Source organism: Rhincodon typus, chromosome 7, assembly GCF_021869965.1.
Source record: "Rhincodon typus isolate 14 chromosome 7, sRhiTyp1.1, whole genome shotgun sequence".
Taxonomy (NCBI): Eukaryota; Metazoa; Chordata; class Chondrichthyes; order Orectolobiformes; family Rhincodontidae; genus Rhincodon; species Rhincodon typus.
This window is the reverse complement of record NC_063338.1, coordinates 70,611,950-70,631,818: the sequence shown is the minus strand read 5'-3', so window position 1 is coordinate 70,631,818 and position 19,869 is coordinate 70,611,950. Positions and strand designations below refer to the sequence as shown.

Genomic DNA, 19,869 nt, shown 5'->3' with positions numbered 1-19,869 from the left:
AATGTGCCTTGAGACTTTGGATAGTCATTAAACTTTCAGATCAATACAAGCCTTTCTTTTATGTGGTCAGACTATTAAAAATGCATTCAAGCAAAAGAAAAATTAATGAAGTTCGCTGCTTTCAAAGAAAAGGCACTTGATGGAATCTATCCTTTCCTCATCTGATAAAGTGAAGTTGCAATGTTGAGAAAAAATTAAAAATTGTGTAATTTCCAATCTGCTAGAAATTTCAGGATATAACTTTATAGTGTATTATTCTGTCCTATATTGTCTAGTTATCTTCCACACATAGCAGTTGCATGGCTTCCAAAGCGCAGGGCTATCTTGTTCACATGAGATTTTCATCATATCTACATAAATCTAAATCTTCAGTTGCTTTCCTATGAGAACTGTATGCAACTTACAGGCTCAATAGGGAAAGAAAAATCAGTCCTTATCATTTTTTAGCTTGATAACTTTTCAAATTTATTGCCTTTAATCTCATGGCTAAGAATATAATTTGAGAAACTTGATTACATTTACATGACTGATGTCTTGCACTACTTGTACTTAGTGCTGTTCTGACATGAATGCATGAAGGTCTGAATGACAGATGTGGAAGGGTCCAGTGTGCAAGGGAGATGACGGATGTGAGATAAAATCCACAATCCCTGTATTAACTCTTAGTAGGCTCAAATTGCCCAATCTCATTTTACTGTTACAGTCAGAAGAAATAGGAGACTTTTACGCATCTCTTTGGGGTGTATTTTCAGATCCCAGAGCAAAAAAGGAAGTGTACTTCCAATATATTAAGGATATTATTCACAAGTACTAGCATGGGTATTTGTTAAATGATGTTGATTAATATGTATCCAAGGGATAGTTCTTCACACAGCTTCTGAAACGAATGCAGAAGATTATCAGAAACACTATCTACATATTTATCCATGAATTTTCTTACTTTTCCTGTGTTAGGTACTTCAGTTAAACTTTTGTGTTTATCTCCCTTTTATTGCATTTGTTTTTTGGTTGCAACATGTCAATGCACATTACATTCACAGCATACCATGTCTATTATAAACTACAATATTGCAGGTGACTTTTGCGCCTCACAAATGCCAGGCTATGACCATCACCAATAAGAGACAATCTAACCACCACCCCTTGACATTCAATGGTGTTACCATCACTGAATCACTCACTACCAACATCCTGGGGTTTATCATTGATCAGACACTCAACTGGACTCATCACATAAACACAGTGGCTACAAGAGCAGATCAGAGGCTAAGAATACTGTGGCGAGTAACTGACCTCCTGACACCCCAAAGCCTTTCCACTGTCTACAAGGAACAAGTCAGGAGTGTGATGGAATACTCCCCACTTGCCTGGATGAGTGCAGCCCCAACAACACTCAAGAAGCTTGACACCATCCAGGACAAAGCAGCCCGTTTGTTTGGCACCACATCCACAAGCATCCACTCCCTTCACCATCGACGCTCAGTAGCAGCAGTGTCTACTATCTACAAGATTCACTGCAAAAATTCACCAGAGATCCTCAGACAGCACCTTCCGAGCCAACAACCACTTCCATCCAGAATGACAAAGGCAGCAGACATAGGGGAACACTACCACCTTCAAGTTCCCATCCAAGCCTCTCATCCCCATGACTTTGAAATATACTGCTGGTCCTTCCCTGTCGCTGGGTAAAAATCCTGGAATTCCCTTCCTAATGTCATTGTGGATCAACCTACAGCAGGTGGACTGCAGTGGTTCAAGAAGGCAGCTCGCCACCACTTTCTCAATGGCAACTAGGGACGGGCAATAAATTCTGGCCGGCCAGCGATGCTCACATCCACTTCCCCCAAATGAATACTTAAGAAAATACACAAGTATTTGTGCTGATGTGTTTCTAACAGTTAATGCATTTATTTTCCATATTACAATTATATTTCTTCACGGTTGACATTTTTCTCCAAACATATTTCACCACAGAAAAAAATCCACAGAATGAAATGTCAAAACAAAAGAATTCTCCAAGATATTTCATAGGAGTCACATTAAACTCACTTTAGGATTAACTAGCTAAATAGATAATTCATCTAAAATTCCTCATAGAAATGTGCAAATTCTTAACTCCAACAATTATCCCATTCTTTCCCTTAGTTTCTTTTCACTGCCCGAGCTGTGCTTCTGAACATTCTGGACTCCCTGTACATCTGTTCTCCCCATGCAACACAATCACCACCAGATCAGCTGGCCCTCCTATATTTTGAGCTTGATGTATAGAAACGAAATGTAACTGTGCAAGACCCTGTGTTTGACGTGAGTACACTTTCTCAAAAAAATTGCACTTCATAGCAAAGAACTTTGACATTTTTAAAAGTGTTTCACATTTGCTGAGGTAATTATAATCTATTTTTTAATTCATTCCCAGGATGTGGGCGTGACGGCTGGGGCAGCGTTTATTGCCCATCCATAATTGCCCCCAGGGCATTTAACAGTCACCTACATTGCTGCAGGTTTGGAGTCACATATAGACCAGACCAGGACCTCTAGCTTCCCTTGTGAGGCCACGATGGCAGTCACTGTTAATAACCTCTCCACCTCACTCCTGTAGCCTACCATACCCTCTGATGCAGTCCTGCCCAGTACTCCACCTTATATCTTGTGCTTCCCATGGTTAATATCATTGTCCCCACCCCAGTACATAGCTTCTACACCCCCAGCCTTGATTACCCAGTCCATTTTTGTCAGATGATAGCTCCTATCCCTCCATTTCCCCCACCTCCTGGCATCCTCCTCAGTGACTGTATTTATCCTAGACCTCCGCGCAACTTCAAGCAGCCCCTCAATATGACTGCCCAGAATGTCTTCACAGCTTCCTAACTGATGATATGCGATTCCTTGACTACTGGTTACAGCCGTTCTAGATTGACCGTTGTCTGCTCCCCCAACTGTAGTCAAACATATAGCTTGACCATGACCAGCCGAACAGAAAACTGACTTCTCATATGATTTTTGTCAGAAATCTTTCCATAGCCCACATGTTCAGGCCCCTATAAGATTTGCCCATGAGACATAAAAGTCTGAATGTTCTGGTTGTGTTATTTAAACATTAAGTAAGATCAGATTCAAAGTTTGAATGTAATTTTGGGCTCCTCACAACAGGAAGGATGTAGAAACAATGGATGTGGAGTGCACATTGACTAAGAAGCTGCCTTGTATCAGGAAACACAAAAATGAGGAAAGCATTAGAACACAAGAGATTATGACATGATTTGAATGAGCTGTTTAAAATTACAAGTTGTAGTTCAGGATAGTTGAAAATGGACTGTTTCGAGTGGGGTTGAGCAACCAGAAATAAGGGGACATAGAAATAAAGTGAAATGTAAGAGATGCAGAGCAGAATGAAGTGCTTTTACACTGAGAACTATGAGGTTATGGAATGTGCTACTTGAGATAGTAAACAGAACAGAAATCATAGGGCTAATTTAAGCCTAACCTGATGAGATCAGTTGAAACCTGTATCACCCCTTCATGATTTGTTGGTGTAGTGTGAAATCGGGTGGCATATTACGCGACTCAGTCCTATGCATTTCCTGCCCATTGATTTTGGTTGAAATTCTTCAACTCAACCGTTAAAAAGAGGTAGACTTGGGCCTGATGCTAGCGGGGGCGCTGTGGGGGTCTGGGGGTGGGGAGTGAGGTGAAGGCTGTGCCGGTTGTCAAAGGAATATGGAAATGGGGTGGGCTGGTATAATTTGACCAGTGTTCACCAATAGTATAGGCAGAACACAGATTAATTAAGCTATGGTACCTTTGTTCCATATTGTAATTTCTGGGCAGCATAAAGAACTTGGCTAATATTTCACGCAGTCTATATTCACAAAATGATTGTGAGAACCTTTTAAGATGTGAGTCTCACATGCAGGCTTATGGATATAATTAGTGGTCTACATCTTAGTTTACAAGCTGAACAGAAGTACACATGCTGATCATGTTTAAAATTGCACCCTCACTTTTGACACCGGAGCCTTTGGACCTTTTGATCTATCAATAAGCAGACTGCAGAGGCTGACTGGCAAAGTGCAACTAAAGCAAAGCTTTGGTCTGTCTTCAGTTTGTTGACATGCAGAGTTTCTAAATATCCCTGTCACTCATTCCGAGCACTGCTCAGTTTTCTCCGTTGTCCCTCCCCCAATACCACCCATGGGTGAGCATTGTCAGGCATCCGGGGCCCAGACAGGGTGAGCGTTGCTGTAGATGCAGAGGACTCTTTTAAAACTTTACCCATTGTTCATCACTGTCGCATACCTGAGATTAACAGAGGGAGGAGGAGGTGGTTTAGGAAGTGTAGAGCATGACGCCCATCTCTGATGCTAAGATCAGCGTTGTGAATAAACAATGTTAAGAGCTGAAGTAGGCCATTTAGCCCCTAGTGCCTGAACCAGATTAAAGTTCAGTGGTCTTGCCATATCCAACTGTGAATCAACATCCTCGTGCTCGATGCTGGGGGACCCCAGCAGACCAGTGGCTGGACTCTTAAGCCAGAAGTGGACCAGTGATCCAATTCAGCCTCTTTCTGAGATCCACAGCATCGCAGAATCCAATTGTTGACCAGTTTGATATACTCTGTGTGCAATCTAGGAATGACTGAAGGTAGTAGATACAGCAATACCTATAGACCCTGACAACATCTGACAAATCTGTGCTCCAGATCTAGCTGAACTCTTGGCCAAGCTGTTCCAGTACAGCTACAACATTGGCATTGACCCAACGATGGGGAGAATTACCCAGTTATGTTTCGTATGTGAAAAGCAAGGCAAATCCAACTTGGCCAATTATGTCCCCATCAATCTACTCTCAATCATTAGCAAAGTGATGCAGGTGTCTTTGGTAGCGCAGCACTTACACAGCAATGACCTGTTCTGTCAGGACCACTGCACTCAGAACCTCATTACAGTCATGAACAAAAGAGCTAAATTCCAGAGTTGACGCGAGAGTGATTGCCCTTGACATCAAGGCTGTAGTTGGCTGAGTGTGGCATCAAGGAGCCCTAACAAAACAAGGGTCCACGGAAATCAGAAATTCTGAATGAGCATGAGAAATGTTTTGGTTGTTGGAGGCCAATCATCTCAGCCCCATGACTTCTCTGTTGGAATTCTCCCAAGCAGTGACCTAGGCTGAAACGTCTGGACCCTGCAGGTCTGGCAATATCTGTGGAGAGAAAGCAGGGTCAATATTTTGGGTCCGGTGACCCTTCTTCAAAACTGATTGTAGCCGGGAAAAGATGGTATAAATGCTGAAAACAGGAGTTGGGTTGGGATGGAGGGGGTGGTAAGGGAGTAAACAATAGGTGGAGATGGAGACCAGAGAGAGACGGAGAGAACAGCAGTTGGGTAGACAAAGGGATGGACAGTTCTGAGCCATGGAGAAAGAAAAAAAGTGATAATAAAGAGCATTAGTGGGTGACAGTGGCTTCTTTCATCGCAGCCAGCCCAATACGTTTGCATAGCCAGGGTTGTGGAGATGGGTAAAGGATACGAAAGGAGGTGTTCAGGCCCTAAAATCATTGAACTCGATTTTGATTGGTGTTCCACGTTTTTGTTGTTTTTTTTCTGAAATTTCTTCACTTGCTTCAGCAATGATCTTCCCTTCATCACAGTTTCAGAAATGTGGATTTTTGCTGATGATTACACAATGTTCAGTACCATTTGCAACTACTCAGACTCTGAAGCAGCCTGTGACTGGATAAAACAAGAGTTTGACAACATTCATGATTGGCGCAAGAAGTAACATTCAATGTGAGTATTTCCAATAGGAGAGAATTTGACCACGTCTCCCGACATTTAACAGGGTTATTGTCAATCATTTCCCCACCATCAGCATCCTGGTGAAATTGAATTGACCCGGCCATATAAATAGATGGCTGAAAGAGGCTGGGAAATTTGTGGCATCTAACTCACCTCCGGATTTCCCACAGTCTTCCTTCCATCGGCAAATACAAGTCAGAAGTGCAATGTAATACTGTGCACTCAACTGGAAGAGTGCGATTCTAGTGACACTCAAGAGGCTCAATAACATGCTGCTTGATCAGTGGCATCCCATCCACCATCTTAAACAACTGACTTCCTCCATCACTGGCACCAGTATGGACCATATATAAGATGCATTGCAGTAATGTTCCTGAGCTGTCCTGATAGACTATTTCAGACTCTGCGATCCCTACCATCTACAGGGGCTGTAGACGCGTGAGAACAACACCACTTTAAAGTTCACCTCCAAGTTACACACCACCCTGACTTTGAGCAATACCACTAATACTTCTTTGCAACTGGATCAAAATTGTGGAACTCACTCCCTAACATCTAATGGGTGTACCTACACCACATAGACAGCAGTGGTTCATGCACTTTGCTTAGGAAAACTTTCTCTAGGACAATTAGAAATGGGGAATAAATGCTGGTTTCTGATCACGTTCCTATTGTCTGAATAAATACTTTTAAAAATTTGGATCATTCACCTAACTTCATCTTATATTGTTATGACTGGGGATCATTTATAATTTGATCTGACAGGAATTTTTGTCATGAATTATGCATTTCCGATTGGAAGTCGAGTTCAGGATTCTTGAAGGTTAATCCTGAAAGTTGCACTTTCTTTGCTGTTAACTCGTGAGAGGAAGACTGCCTGATGTTGTGAGACAAAAAGGAGATTGGTAAATTAATGAGTTCACCCGCAGAGTTAACGATCCAACCATGGAAACTGTCATCCGTAACCGTCTGGGACAGCAGATAATTTGTTATCTCATTTCAGACTTCCAGTAGGCATTCAAACATGAGATGGTTAGAGAAACTCTGTTCATGCATACAAAGCATGATGTAATGGGTGAACAATATGGAGTTTTCTGGTTGGACCCCACATATAGGAAGGTGATAGCTGGGTAAAATGTGCACTGTTTTGGCCAAGTTACAGACCCAAGTCAAGGGTCAAAATTCATAGATTTTCTGTTGAGGGGTTGCAGGAGGAAATAAGACACCATATGAAACATATGAAATCTGTTGCAAATGACAAAGCCTTGCATGGTCATTGCTACAACAAGTTGTCAGATTTCAACCTTGGCTGCCCAGAAACAGAACAAATATATAGGGTACAAATAAGACAGCTTAGCAGCAGTTGCTTTTTCATAGGTTATGGGAAATATTATGGAGAAAGGAAACGCCCTAATATTGACTGCTCAGCTCAAACATATGCTGTAAACGTTGTGATGTTACATTGATCTCTATCTAGATTACTCATCAGCTCCATCTTTCAGAGGATTGAAAGAATCCATGTGAAGATTCCAGTATATCGTTTGTATGATTTAAAAAAAAAAATTCTATATGCTTAGACACCCTACTTTTTTTAAAAATGAAAACATCCAGGACAAAATGGCCTACCTGTTTGACATCTCAACTGCCATATAAAATATTGACTCCCTTCACTCCTGGCAGCAGTGCATCCATCTATAAGATGTACTGCAGTAATTTGTCATGGCTGTTGACATGGCTGTCATAGGAATATGTGAAAGGAAAAGCCAGCTAGTCCACTGAGCCTCCTCTCCTACAGACTGTGACCTCATCCAGGCCCCATCCCTCCCCGGCTGGAAAAGGCAAAAATAAATCAGTGCAAGGCTTTTAGCCAGTTTAGGGGAAAGAAAAGCTCTAGGAATTTTGTTTTTCCTCAACTTTCATTTGTGATGTGAGCTCGACCACAGTGACACACTTTCTTTAGGAGGTTGTGTTGGCCACCATTGCAAGTTGGTGAGATCTTTCTTGCAAACAGGAAAGACTTGGCTCTTGATATTGAAAGAATTCTCCATTGGCTTGAGAACGTTGGGGGTTAATTGACCAATTATCTTACAATGCCTCTTTTTCCTTGTGTTTAATTATTATTTTCTCTATGATGCAGTGCAGTTGACATTTTTTTTTTCACCAGCACCTAGAGTCATAGAATCATACAGCATGGAAACAGACCCTTTGGTCCAACCTTTCTGCAGATTGAACTCAATGTCATGTATGAGAAAGACATTTGTTTGGAATGCAAAAAGTTAACTTTGTTGTCTATGTTTGAAATTTTAACAAGCTTCACAAAGTAATTTCATTGGAAGCATTTTCTGGAAATTTCCTCAGACTGCCCAAAGAAGATCAGAGTTAGGCAAACTTCACTCCAAGTGAATTAGTGATGTTATGGCTATATTTACATTTGTATTTAGATTGGAAGTGCAGAGCCATACTTCCGTTCTGTACGTCCTTTTGTAGGGTAGAACTGTGGGGGGAAGATAAGCCTTGTCCCCTTTTCACAGCAGTCAGCTGCCATATTCTGAAATGTAAAAGCCCAGAATCGCAGCCAGCCACTTATGACAGGTGCTGTTAAATGATAAGTACATAAGGCATGCGAGAGATTAGGCTGCCAAATGGGCAGGATGCCAGGGTGCCAAATGAGTAAGGGGTAGGGTGCCAGGTGCAAGCTGACAAAGGGGCCAGGTAAGCGATGCAGTGTTTTGGGTAGGTCGTTGTTGGTAGGACCAATCCAACTCAGTGTGTGCAGGGGAAGGTGGGTGTTTTATCGGGGTGATGTGGGTGTGGAGTCCTGGGGATGAGGCCATGGAGGCCCGAGTTGGGGAAGGAATGAGCTCAGATGAAAGGGAGCTGATTCCTTTGTTGGGTGAAGTGGGTTCTGATTGTGGAACAGGGGTGGGCAAGTTGGAGCGGTGAGGAACAGAGATCAGGCTAGGAGCAGGTGAAGGGATGTTAGGTGTATTGCATCCTGGGCTGTCAGGTCACAGTTGGGAGTGCAAATGGACTGGAGACGGTGTAGTTGATTGTGTGTGAAGTAAATATGGTGTCGGTTGAATAGTTACTCAGGGGCTGTTGCATTATGTATTTAATAGTCTAACTTCTCCCGAGTAACTGGTTACTTAATTTCATTGGAACCATTAAAACTCTCCGATTTTAATGAAGATTTTTAGAGGGTTTGAGGCATAGTCAAATTGCCCAGCAGAATCTTCAACTTCCCAGACAATTCCTGCTATGTCTACTATGATGGGGATTCTTCAGGGTCCCCACATTCATCTCCTATTACTGGAATAACGATTGTCTGACCAGTGGAAAATTCAGGCCCCTGTTCTCATGAATGTCTTGAATGGCAATTTTGGAGCTGCACTGTCAGATGCCTAGATGTTAGTCAATTGCCTTACTTTTCACTTTGATAAAACACTTGGGTTGGGAGAAACATCATAGTTAAGTGAAAGCAATGTAAAATGGGGGAATCTAATGTCACCTCTGTTAAGGGTCGCGACCCGAAACGTCAGCTTTCCTGTTCCTCTGATGCTGCTTGGCCTGCTGTGTTCATCCAGCTCTACACCTTGTTATCTCTGTTATTGTCGGAGCAGTTTGGGAAAGATGGTAAAATTGTGATTAATATTAATATTTAGTTATGACATAGTGTATTCTTTTCTATTTTAATTGCATTTATTTCATTAACACTGGTTGTGCTTATTGGTTAACGCCTGACATGTGAAAAGACTTTGTCGTCTGCTTCAGTTAACAAGTTTTGATTGTAATTTTTCATGCTGGATATGCTGTCGGAAGAGCAGAGGAACAAATTTCTTCTCATTGCTATTTTGCAATTTTAATTTCCTCTAGCCCCAGAATGCTACCCAGGAGGATATCATATTCTTCAGAACGCTCAGCGCAGCATTCACTTTGATTCGATTGAGCTACAGCAGTTTGCAATCCAGGACCTGATATGCGATCATTCCCTGACACCGGGATGGTACCGTTTCATGATTGGAGATCAGCCAGCAGAAATGCCAACCAAATGTATTGAAGTTAGTAGTATGTGTAACATTTGTTTTCTAAGCATAGCCTAAACGTAAATGCAATATAGGAAGTGAACTGTAGAAATTTATCCAAACTGTTTGCATTATTTAACCGTTCACGTTTAGTAACTTTGAATGTTGTAGGTGAAACATGGACAGATAGAAAAATCAGTTGGAGAACATTGCCTTCCCATCAGAGAGCCAACTTGTACTTTCATTTATTAATTTAGTTAGGTGCTCAGTTGGCTGAATGGCTGGTTTGTGATGTACAGTCTTGCCAAAGCATGGGTTCAATTCCTGACCTGCTGAGGTTACCTTGAGGGACTCTCCTTCTCATCCTCTCCCTCACCTGAGGCATGGTAACCCTCAGGTTAAACCACCACCAGCCATCTCTGTCTAACGAAAGAGTGGCTATTTGGTGACTCAGTCTTACCTTTTCAATTTGGGAAGATTTTGTTACAGGCATTTGATTTTCCTGTCTGATTTTTCTCTCTTCATTCAATCTTAGCTTACCTCCATCTGGCAGAGTTGAAAGTACATCCTACCAAGCTTCCTGATTCTGTTATCTGGTCCATTTCCAATTCTCGGGATTAGAAAGGGCATCTGGGTATCTTTGGGTCGGCATGGACAAGATGGGCAGAATAGCCCCCTTCTGTGCTGTATCATTTCTATGCTTCTCTTTCAACTGTTTTTTCAACTGTGATGGGAAAGAGGTGACAGTCTCCCAGTTGTATATTTAAGCTGTCTTTGCGTTCCAGCAACAATTTGTCAAAGCTTTCTCGACATGGTTTTGTAGCTTCAGTTTCTTTCAAAAAGACATATACATAATTATAAGGAAGTTATAAACATTTTAACAGATTTACGTTTTAATTAGTCAGCCTGGAAGGTTTTATTTGTGAGGCTTTCAACATTAAATTATGCAGCAAATTATAACAACCACAGTAATAACTTGCATTCATTTAGGGCTTTTAAAATAATAAAAAGTTCCAATGAACTTTGCATGAGCATATTCAGAATCACTTAAGGCACTATAAGGGCGGGTAGAGGTAAGAGGTAAGGAGCATCTTATAAGAGTTGATGAAGCTAGATAAACAGTTGAATGCATGGTCACCACTGATGAGTAAGGAGATCTTGGAAGGTGAGAGGGCTGGAGGAGATTAAGTTTGTGAAGATAATGAGGGGTGAGATCACACAGACATTTGGAAGCTTAAACATTATCTTTTAAATTTGACAAGTCAAGCCAAGCCAGTTTAGGCAGATGAACACATTGGTGCCAAGTGAATGGCATTTAGTGTGAGAGGATATCGATAGCAGAGTTGTGGATGAGTTTAAATTTGTGCCGAGTGAAATGTGGGAGAATGGTCAGAGATTGTTTGAAAAGACCAGCCACATTGAAACAAAGTCAAAAATGAGGTTTTGAGCAGTAGCTGAAATGAAGTAAGGCTTGAGATGGAGCAGTTATGTGGATTGGAAGCTCAATTTGGTGTTAGATGAGATGGCAAGGAAGCAAATGGTCTGCTGTCAGTATGAGAATGGTCTTCCAATAAATTATGTAATCTGACAAAAATTAGACCAAATTATTTATTTATCTATTTATGGAGTTTTGACTCTTCAAAACCCTATGTCAGCAGAAAACTTGTAAAAGTTAGCTGCTTGGATAGAAGTCTTTGGCAGAGTTAATATCTGGACTAGATTAGTAACACTTGCTGATTCCACAATTTCCAATTCAGTAAACATAATCAACAAAATAGAAGATGACCTTCTCTTGTCCTTGTATATTCAATGTCATTGGGAGTTGTGAGGTGGAAATTGCTCTCCAACTTTACGTAAGAATGAGTAAAAAATAAATTTGAATCTGCTTCGTTTGTTAGAGTAGATAGCTTGGACTAGTCTGTGTGACTGCATCTGTGCTCAGTGATTCCAAAACTACGTAGAATGGTTAAAATCTATATAATCTTTAAAAATATGTTATAATAACCTGAGTTGTAAAGCTGTACAACAAAAGACTTTGCGGAATATTAATAAAATTGTCAACCTAATAAATTGAGCATGCCAGTTTTTACTATAGAGCTATAATTTTAGACTTAGTAGATCCTTATTATAGAATCAGTACCATGGAAAACAACATGCTAAATGCTGTTAAGAGATGTGCTGCTGAAGGCTTTTGTCTTGCACTCATCCGAAAAGATGTAAGAATGCCAAATTGCAAAGGCAGCAAAAGTTTATGCTGCATGAGAAAAGGGTGTTGATTAGCTAGTAAGGTGACTTTGATTACTTTTCATTTGTGGAATTGAAATAACCAAGATACTGTCAATGCTTGTGAAACTTAGAACATAATGTCTAACGACAGATATGATTCTGTGATTGAACAACTCTTGCTGAATATTCCTGATTGTGACATGATTTACACTAACATCCAATTGAAGATAATCATTTGGGCTCACAATATAAGTCACTGATGCTTGCTAGTAGCTACATACATTCATATACTAGAATCTGTCCTCTGCATGATGAAGTAGAATGTCCTGGCATTGTGTATTTTTCAGTTTTATGAGGGACAGTTGTTCCCTGCCATGCATTTGCCATGGCAACACCTTCACCAATCTGCAAATTTCCAACCAGTTAGCACTTTTTTTCTAATGTAGTTTAAGTTGTTCCCCACTTTAAAATTTGCTGTTCTTGCAGATGTCCTGTGAATGCAAGATGAAAAGTTTCAACTAACTTGAAGTTTTTTAGCCACAAATTGTTCATACGTTGTAAATTACTTGAGTGCATTACAGTTGTTCAAAAAGGTATTTGAAGAGCATATACTCTCTAAGTTGTAACTTGAACCTTGATTGTAACAATTTCTGTGAACTCAGATGAATAAATGTGGCACACAAGCTCCAGTTTGGCTTTCCCTTGAAGACTCCAACTCGTTGCCTCATCCTGGTGAAGTAAAGAAACTTACAGCCTGCGCTACGTGGCAGTTCTTCATGGGCAGCATCAAAGACTGCTGTTTATTTCGGATCCCTGTATCTCTTAGGAACTGTGGGTCATTCTTTGTTTATTACCTTCAACCTACTCAGGGATGCATGGGCTACTGTGCTACTGAAGGTTAGTAGATAAGTTATCAAAATTTTTAACCTGTTCAGTACTGACTATCCAGTAAAGATTTTAAAAAGTACATATTTGAAGATCTAATTGCAATTTGGTATCTTAGAAGTTTCTAAGATATAATTAACTTTATAGATATAACCACACATAACCTCACATAAAGTAATTTAATTGAACCAAAACTTTTCTTATTTTAAAGCATGTCTGAAGTGTCTGAAAGAGAGTCAGACTACTGGGACCAGTATTCGGGCAAGGATATTCATCTGCCACATGCTAAATCATAGTAAAGAAGGCCACTAGATGAATCATTAACCTTAGGACCTATCTCCAAGACAAGGCCTATATATTATCAAAACAATATTTGACTTGTCATGCTGTCTTCTTTGAAGCAGTTCAGACTATGTTATCATCTTAAGCTTCCAAATTTCCATTAGGATCCACACACTGTACACCCTTTCAGGTGAACATAAAAGATGTGGGAAAAGAACAGGGGATTTGTAACAAAGAAAAGAAAAGAATTTGCTGGAAAAACTCAGCAGGTCTGGCAGTATCTGTGGAGAGAGAAAAACAGAGTTCATGTTTTGAGTCTGGGTAATCTTTATTTGGAACTTGTCCCTGGTGTACTGGCCAATATTTATCTTTGGTATCAGTATCAGTTTACACAGATATTATCTAATCATTGTCCATTGGCCTGTGTGGAAACTTGCTGTTACCTATATTACATCAGTGACTTAAATCCTGAAAGCACTTTGGGATGACTGGAAAAGTACTTTATTCTTTCTTTTTCTGGCTCTTTCTTAACAATGACCAAAGATGAAGCCACACAACAAAATTTAGAACTAATAATTGCTTATTAACCACAGAAAATAGTGAGAAATAAATAAACATTGAGTATGCAGATAATTAATAGATGGCATAGGAAAAAAGGAGCAGGAGTAGGCCATTCAGCCCTTTGAGCCTACTCCACCATTCATTATGATCATGACTGATCATCCAATTCAGTAGCCTGTTCCTGCTCTTCCCCCATATGCTTTGATCCCTTTGGCTCCAAGTGCGATTTCCAATACCTAAATTATGCAAAATTTTGGCCTAAACTGCTTAACTCCACAGGCTCACACTCTCTAGTTGAAGAAATTTCTCCTCATCTCAGTCCTAAATGGTTCACCTCATGTCCTTAGACTGTGACTCCTGGTTCCGCCATCAAGAACGTCTTTCCTAAGTTAATTGAGTAAATAGACAAGTCTTATAAGGGCATTTCAGAGATACCAAAGTATTTATCCTATAACGCCGTAGTTGCGTTCTTGTGTGACCTCGCACTATAGAAAATCGCCATAGGAAATCACGTTATACGGAAATCACGATAGAAAATTGTTATACCTGTACAGCAGAAAGTTTGCGTTATCCAAATAGCATTCACTTTTCATCGATCGTGTTATGGCCAATTCGCGTTAACGAGACATGCGCGATAGCAGACATGCCTGCAATTCAGCATTTGTTACATGCTAATTTATATTAATTTACAATTGAGAGTAATATCTAAAATTGCTGTCTAATGATTTGACTCCTTAGATGACTGATAATTTAACACTATTACAGAGGCTGTCTTTTGAGTAGTTTATAGACTGTTTGAAATCAGATTGCTTGTATGTTACCAGAGTCATTAGACTTCCCAAGCGGTGTCTGTTGGACATGAGCACACTTTGAAGTACCTTGCATTAGACACCTCTCGTGAGAGCATGTATACATTGACCAGCTTATGAAAATATGAAGAGCTTACAGATAATTACCTTAATTTAATGGAACTGGGGACATTTTGAAGCCCAAGGTTCCAGCTAATGCTTTCACATGTTGAACTGATTCTGCAGCAGTAAATATCCCACAAGTGATAATTGACTACTTACAATTTAGTTGCTGTTTGATTTTTGTTTTGCTTTTTCTTCAATTTCTATGAATGTTATTGCTTTTTCCACTTGCGTGGTGATGTAAATGCCAATAGAAATGGTGAGCTAGCTCCTTAAGGGCTTTTTGCTGATTTTGGGCTTTTGCACATGCCAGTTGCTTCTGGACATGGTATACTGGTAGATAGAGCTGAAAGACTGGAAAGAGGCTACACACAGCAGGGCAAACTGCTGGGCGAAGGACAAAGAGAGTTGTCTGAAGGAGGCCATTTCTGTCTGGGGTTTTCAGGGATCAGTTCTCTGACCTTGATTTTTATTGTTATTATCATTATCTGAATTTTAACAAGGAACAATATGCCAGTTCTTTGTGTTCTATTTTGCAGCCACAACTTTAATATCAGAGCAGCTGCTAGGGCATGAACCACATTCTCAGTAGCTGTGGGATAGCTGTAGGATTGAACTTTTATACGTCAGAATTTCTTTAGGCTGGAACTGGAGATATTTGCAATACTTTGTATTTCACCATCCATTGTTACATAAGAGAAGGGTGCTCAGTCCGAGCAAACTACATTTCCTCGTCTCTTTCCCAAGAGCAATAGACAGGGCAGGCATGTAGCTTCATTAAGATTGCAGGTCTTGCTATGTTGCAGAGTGGTATAGACTGTATGCACATCCCTATTGCATGTGCCTCATGCCAACTTTGCCCTGTATGGGAATTAGAAGGGATTCCAATCTCTCTATGCCCAGCTGGTGTGTGACCATGCACAAAGAATCCTATCTTCAATGACCAGTATCTTGACAGCTGTTATGATACCTTCATTTTGCAGAAGTGCAATATGTCTACTGTATTTAAACCTGTACAATTACTGTGAAGTTGGTTACTGGATGATAAGGCTGTTTGCTGACCAAAACCTAATGACTAAGGTACACAAACCATGCTCATGTGGGCAACCTATAGCAATATAAACCATGGTGCAAAACAAAATGTGATAAAGTAAGGTGTTTCAATAATAATTCCACTACTTGGATGGCTCTTGAGACCCTACAGAAGAGTAGGGTCTCAAAATTCAGTGCATCAGTGATGGTTGTGCAATATATTTGGTTGTTCTGGTTGTCATGATTATATACCTGGTAGTGAAAGAAAGCTATGAGATGCGAATGTGAGGCTTGCAGCAGAGCTAAGTCTGAGAGGATGAGGGAAACATCACAATGTTGGGTATGAGTTCTGATTAATAGAGATTTATTATCAAAAAATGACTGTTTATTGAATGGGTTGAAGGTTTTTTGTTACAATAAAAGACTCAAGTGACTGAAATAACAGGTTTCAAAATATCTGAACATTTGCATAAAACCATCTGGCAATTTACAAAATCATCAGAAAAGAATTGGGCTGGCTCAACAATTAAACAACATCAGAGATAAACAATTAAAACTTAAATGAGTCTGAATAATCTACCTCCTGAACCATTTGCAAAGCATCCACTGCTAATCCTTAAACATCTGGAAAGCCTGTGTCTTCAGGTGGGTGTGGGTCAAGCTGTTGACTCGATCACTTTGGACAATAGACTGCGTGGTCATGTAGAGTAATCACTACTTTAAACGATGAATCTGGAATGGGGATTTCTCACTCTGCTATGACTATTTGCTAACTGGCCACTTGAACTGTATGATAAGGAAACTGATCCTTTGTGTACACAGAAACTGGGTCAGTCATGAGTAGGAGGAGAGAGAATTGGCAGTTGCTCCCTGTCACACTCTCAGGCATGTGCCCTGCCTCCGTTCTGATCAATCGAACCCCTCAGGCTGTGTTGCTGAAGTAAAGCAAACAATTGCTGATTCCATGGGATAGAGACTGAGATCGCCCAACATTTTAAATCATCTAGAATCAGAATTTGGAAATATAATCAAACCCAGCATTAATCCACCCAAGTCATCAATTTACAAGGTCTATAATATGATTAATTTTGGGATGGAGTGCATTGAGTATAATTTCCTAGAGCAACGTGTCATGCTGCTAACCAGGGAGCAGGCTATCTTGGATCTGGTAATGAGGGAAGTTTAATAAATGACCTCCAAGTAAAAGATATTTGAAGAGATAATTCATGACTGTCAGCAAAAATACATCCCAGTAGGGAGGAAAGATTCTAAGAGAGGCATAAACCAACTGCGGCTAACGATGGAAGTTAAGTAGAGTATAAAGTTGAAAGAAAAAGCACATATGGAGGCTGAAGACTGGGATAAATTCAGAATCCAGCAAAGGAGGACTAAAAAGATAATGGAGAGAGAGAAAATAAACTATGAGGGCAATCTAGTGAGGAATATAAAAACTAACAAGAGCTTCTTTAAATTAATAGAAAGGTAGAGAGAGGTCAAAGTGAACATAGAGCCATGGAGTTAAAGGCAGATTTTGCATCAATTTTTATGGTGGAAAATACTTCAAACATTTCATTTGTACTAAAGAATACAGGGGAGGAATTAAATATGACCACCATCACTAAAGAAATAGTGTTAGACAAAATAATGGGGCTAAAGGCAAGGAGTCCCCTGGTCCTGATTGCTTGCATCCTAGGATTCTAAAAGAAGAAGCTACAGAGATGATGGATGCATTGACTGTAATTTTCAAAATTCATTGGATTCTGGAGAGGTTCCAGAGGATTGGAAAATTGCTGATGTGACACCACTTTGTATTCAAAGAGGGAAGCAGGCAGGAGATTGATTAGCCTAACATCCATTGTTGAAAATGTATTGGAATCAATTACTGAGGAAGTGATAGCAGAACATTTGGAAAGTCATAATCTAATCAAGCAAAGTCAGCATGGCTTCATGAAAGGGAAATTGTATCTGAATAATTTATTAGAGTTTTTTGAGGAAATCTCAACCAGTGATAGAAGTCAACCAGCAGTGTTGTACTTCGACTGCCAGAAGGTATTTGACAAGGTACCTTACAAAGGGTTGAGCCTTATGAATTAGAGCCCATGCTGTTGGAAGTATTACATTGGTGCAGACAGAAAATTGGCTAGTGGGCAGGAAACAGTGGGATAAGGGGTTCTTTTCAGATTGGCGACCCGTGAGAAGTCAGGTTCCACAGAGATCAATGCTGGGGCTACAAATGTTTACAATCCAGACATGGACAAAGGAAGTGAGTGTACTATAGCTAAATTTGCAGATAACACTATGAAAGGAAGAAAGGCAGGTTGTGAGAGAGATACAGTAGATTACAGAGAGATATTGATAGGTTAAGTAGGTGGGCAAAAAGTTGGCAAATGGAGTATAATGTGGGAAAATGTGAAGTTGATCATCTTGGAAGAGAGAACAAAAGAACAGAATATTATTTGAATGGAGAAAAGCTGCAACACAAAAGAGTTTGGGCGTACTTGTGCTAGAAACACAGACAGCTGGCATACAGGTGCAGCAGGTAATCAGGAAGACTAATGGAATGTTGGCCCTTCTTTCAAGGGGTTGGTATAAAGAGTAGGGAGGTCTTATTGCAACTGTACAAAATGTTGGTAAGACCACATCTGGAGTACTGTGAGCAGTTTAGTTCTCCTAATTTAAGGAAAGATAATATCTCTTTGGAGGCAGTTCTGAGAATGTTCACAAGGGTAATCCCTACTACAGGAAGGCTAAAACAGGTTGGGACTGAACTCATTGAGTTTAGAAGAATGAGAGGTGATAAGAAGTGTCAGATCAGCCGTAACCCTATTGAATGATGGCCTACTCCTATTCCTATTTCTTATTGTCTTCTTATGGCCTTATGGGATCTACACTCCCTGTTTGTAACTAACCTGTATATGTGTCTAAACTTCTTGAAAGCATGTATCTTTGAGACTTGGAGCATTTTTATGACATCATATGTTTTATTGCAAAAAGTAACAGTTCGTTTAGAACGTAGAAGAAAACATTATTTTTCAAACTGAAATGAAGAATGCATTGGAGTTCCCAGAGATCAGAACCATAATCACCTCATTCTTGAGATATAATGTTGAGCTTGACTTGGATGCACAGTTCACAATATCAGACTTTAAAGATGACCCAAAACTTGGAAGTTTTAAGAACTATGAAGAGGATAGTGATAGACTTGAAGGATATAGACAGACAGATTGAATGTGCAGACATTAGCAGATGAATTTTAATCCAGACAATTGTGAAATGATTTATTTTAGTAGGAAGATCAAATAAAAGAACAGAAAGCAGAAGAGATGCGGTTGTAAAATGGATGCAGAATTTGTTACAGGTGACTGACTGGTTTGAGAAAAGGCATATGGGATTGTTTTTAATAGAGGAACTGTGTGCAATAGCAAAGAAGTTAACTTTTCCAGAACTGTGGTTTGGCCTCAGTTCGAGGGCTCTGTCCAATTCTGAGCAATGACGTATGGAAAAGATCTGGGGTCTTTTGAAAAGATGCAGGAAGATTCCAGGGAGGAGGAATTTCAATTAAAAACCGAAACAACTGTGGATGCTGTAAATCAGGAACAAAAACAGAAGTTGCTGGAAAAGCTCAGCAGGTTCTGGCAGCAGCTGTGAAGAAAAAATCAGAGTTAACTTTTTGGGTCTGGTGACCCTTCCTCAGAACTGATGGTAGCTGGGAAACCATCAGTTTATATGCAGAAAATAGGGAGGGGAATGGGGTAGGGAGTAAACGATAGGATAGAGCCCGAAGAAAGAGAAGAGCAGTTGGATAGGCAAAGGAGTTGATAACGATCTGGCTGGGAGGGTGAATAGCTGTTAACAGGGACTGTTAGTAACTAACAATAGGTAGTGTGTAATGGCAGGCTATGTGATAACAAGGCCTGGTGTGTGTGGCCTACTTCCTGTAAAGACTCCAGACCCCAGCCCACATAGCTCGCTTCTACCTCCTTCCAAAAATCCACAAATAGGACTGTCGGGGCAGACCCATTGTTTCAGCCTACTTCTGCCCCACAGAACTCATCTCCTCCTACCTTGATAAAAACCAAAAGAACTGCGGATGCTGTAAATCAGGGACAAAAACAATGTTGCTGGAAAAGCTCAGCAGGTCTGGCAGCATCTGTG

General features: G+C 40.3%; 1 protein-coding gene across 1 annotated transcript in view; it reads left to right on the top strand.

Annotated features, from left to right (window-relative positions):
• LOC109913185 (von Willebrand factor D and EGF domain-containing protein-like) overlaps positions 1 to 19,869 on the top strand; it is a 283,384-nt gene that overhangs the window by 45,896 nt on the left and 217,619 nt on the right. The window contains exons 2-3 of the mRNA XM_048599097.1: positions 9,669 to 9,853; positions 12,706 to 12,940. Of these exons, the coding sequence (XP_048455054.1) occupies positions 9,669 to 9,853; positions 12,706 to 12,940 (420 nt within the window). The remainder of the gene's footprint in view (positions 1 to 9,668; positions 9,854 to 12,705; positions 12,941 to 19,869) is intronic.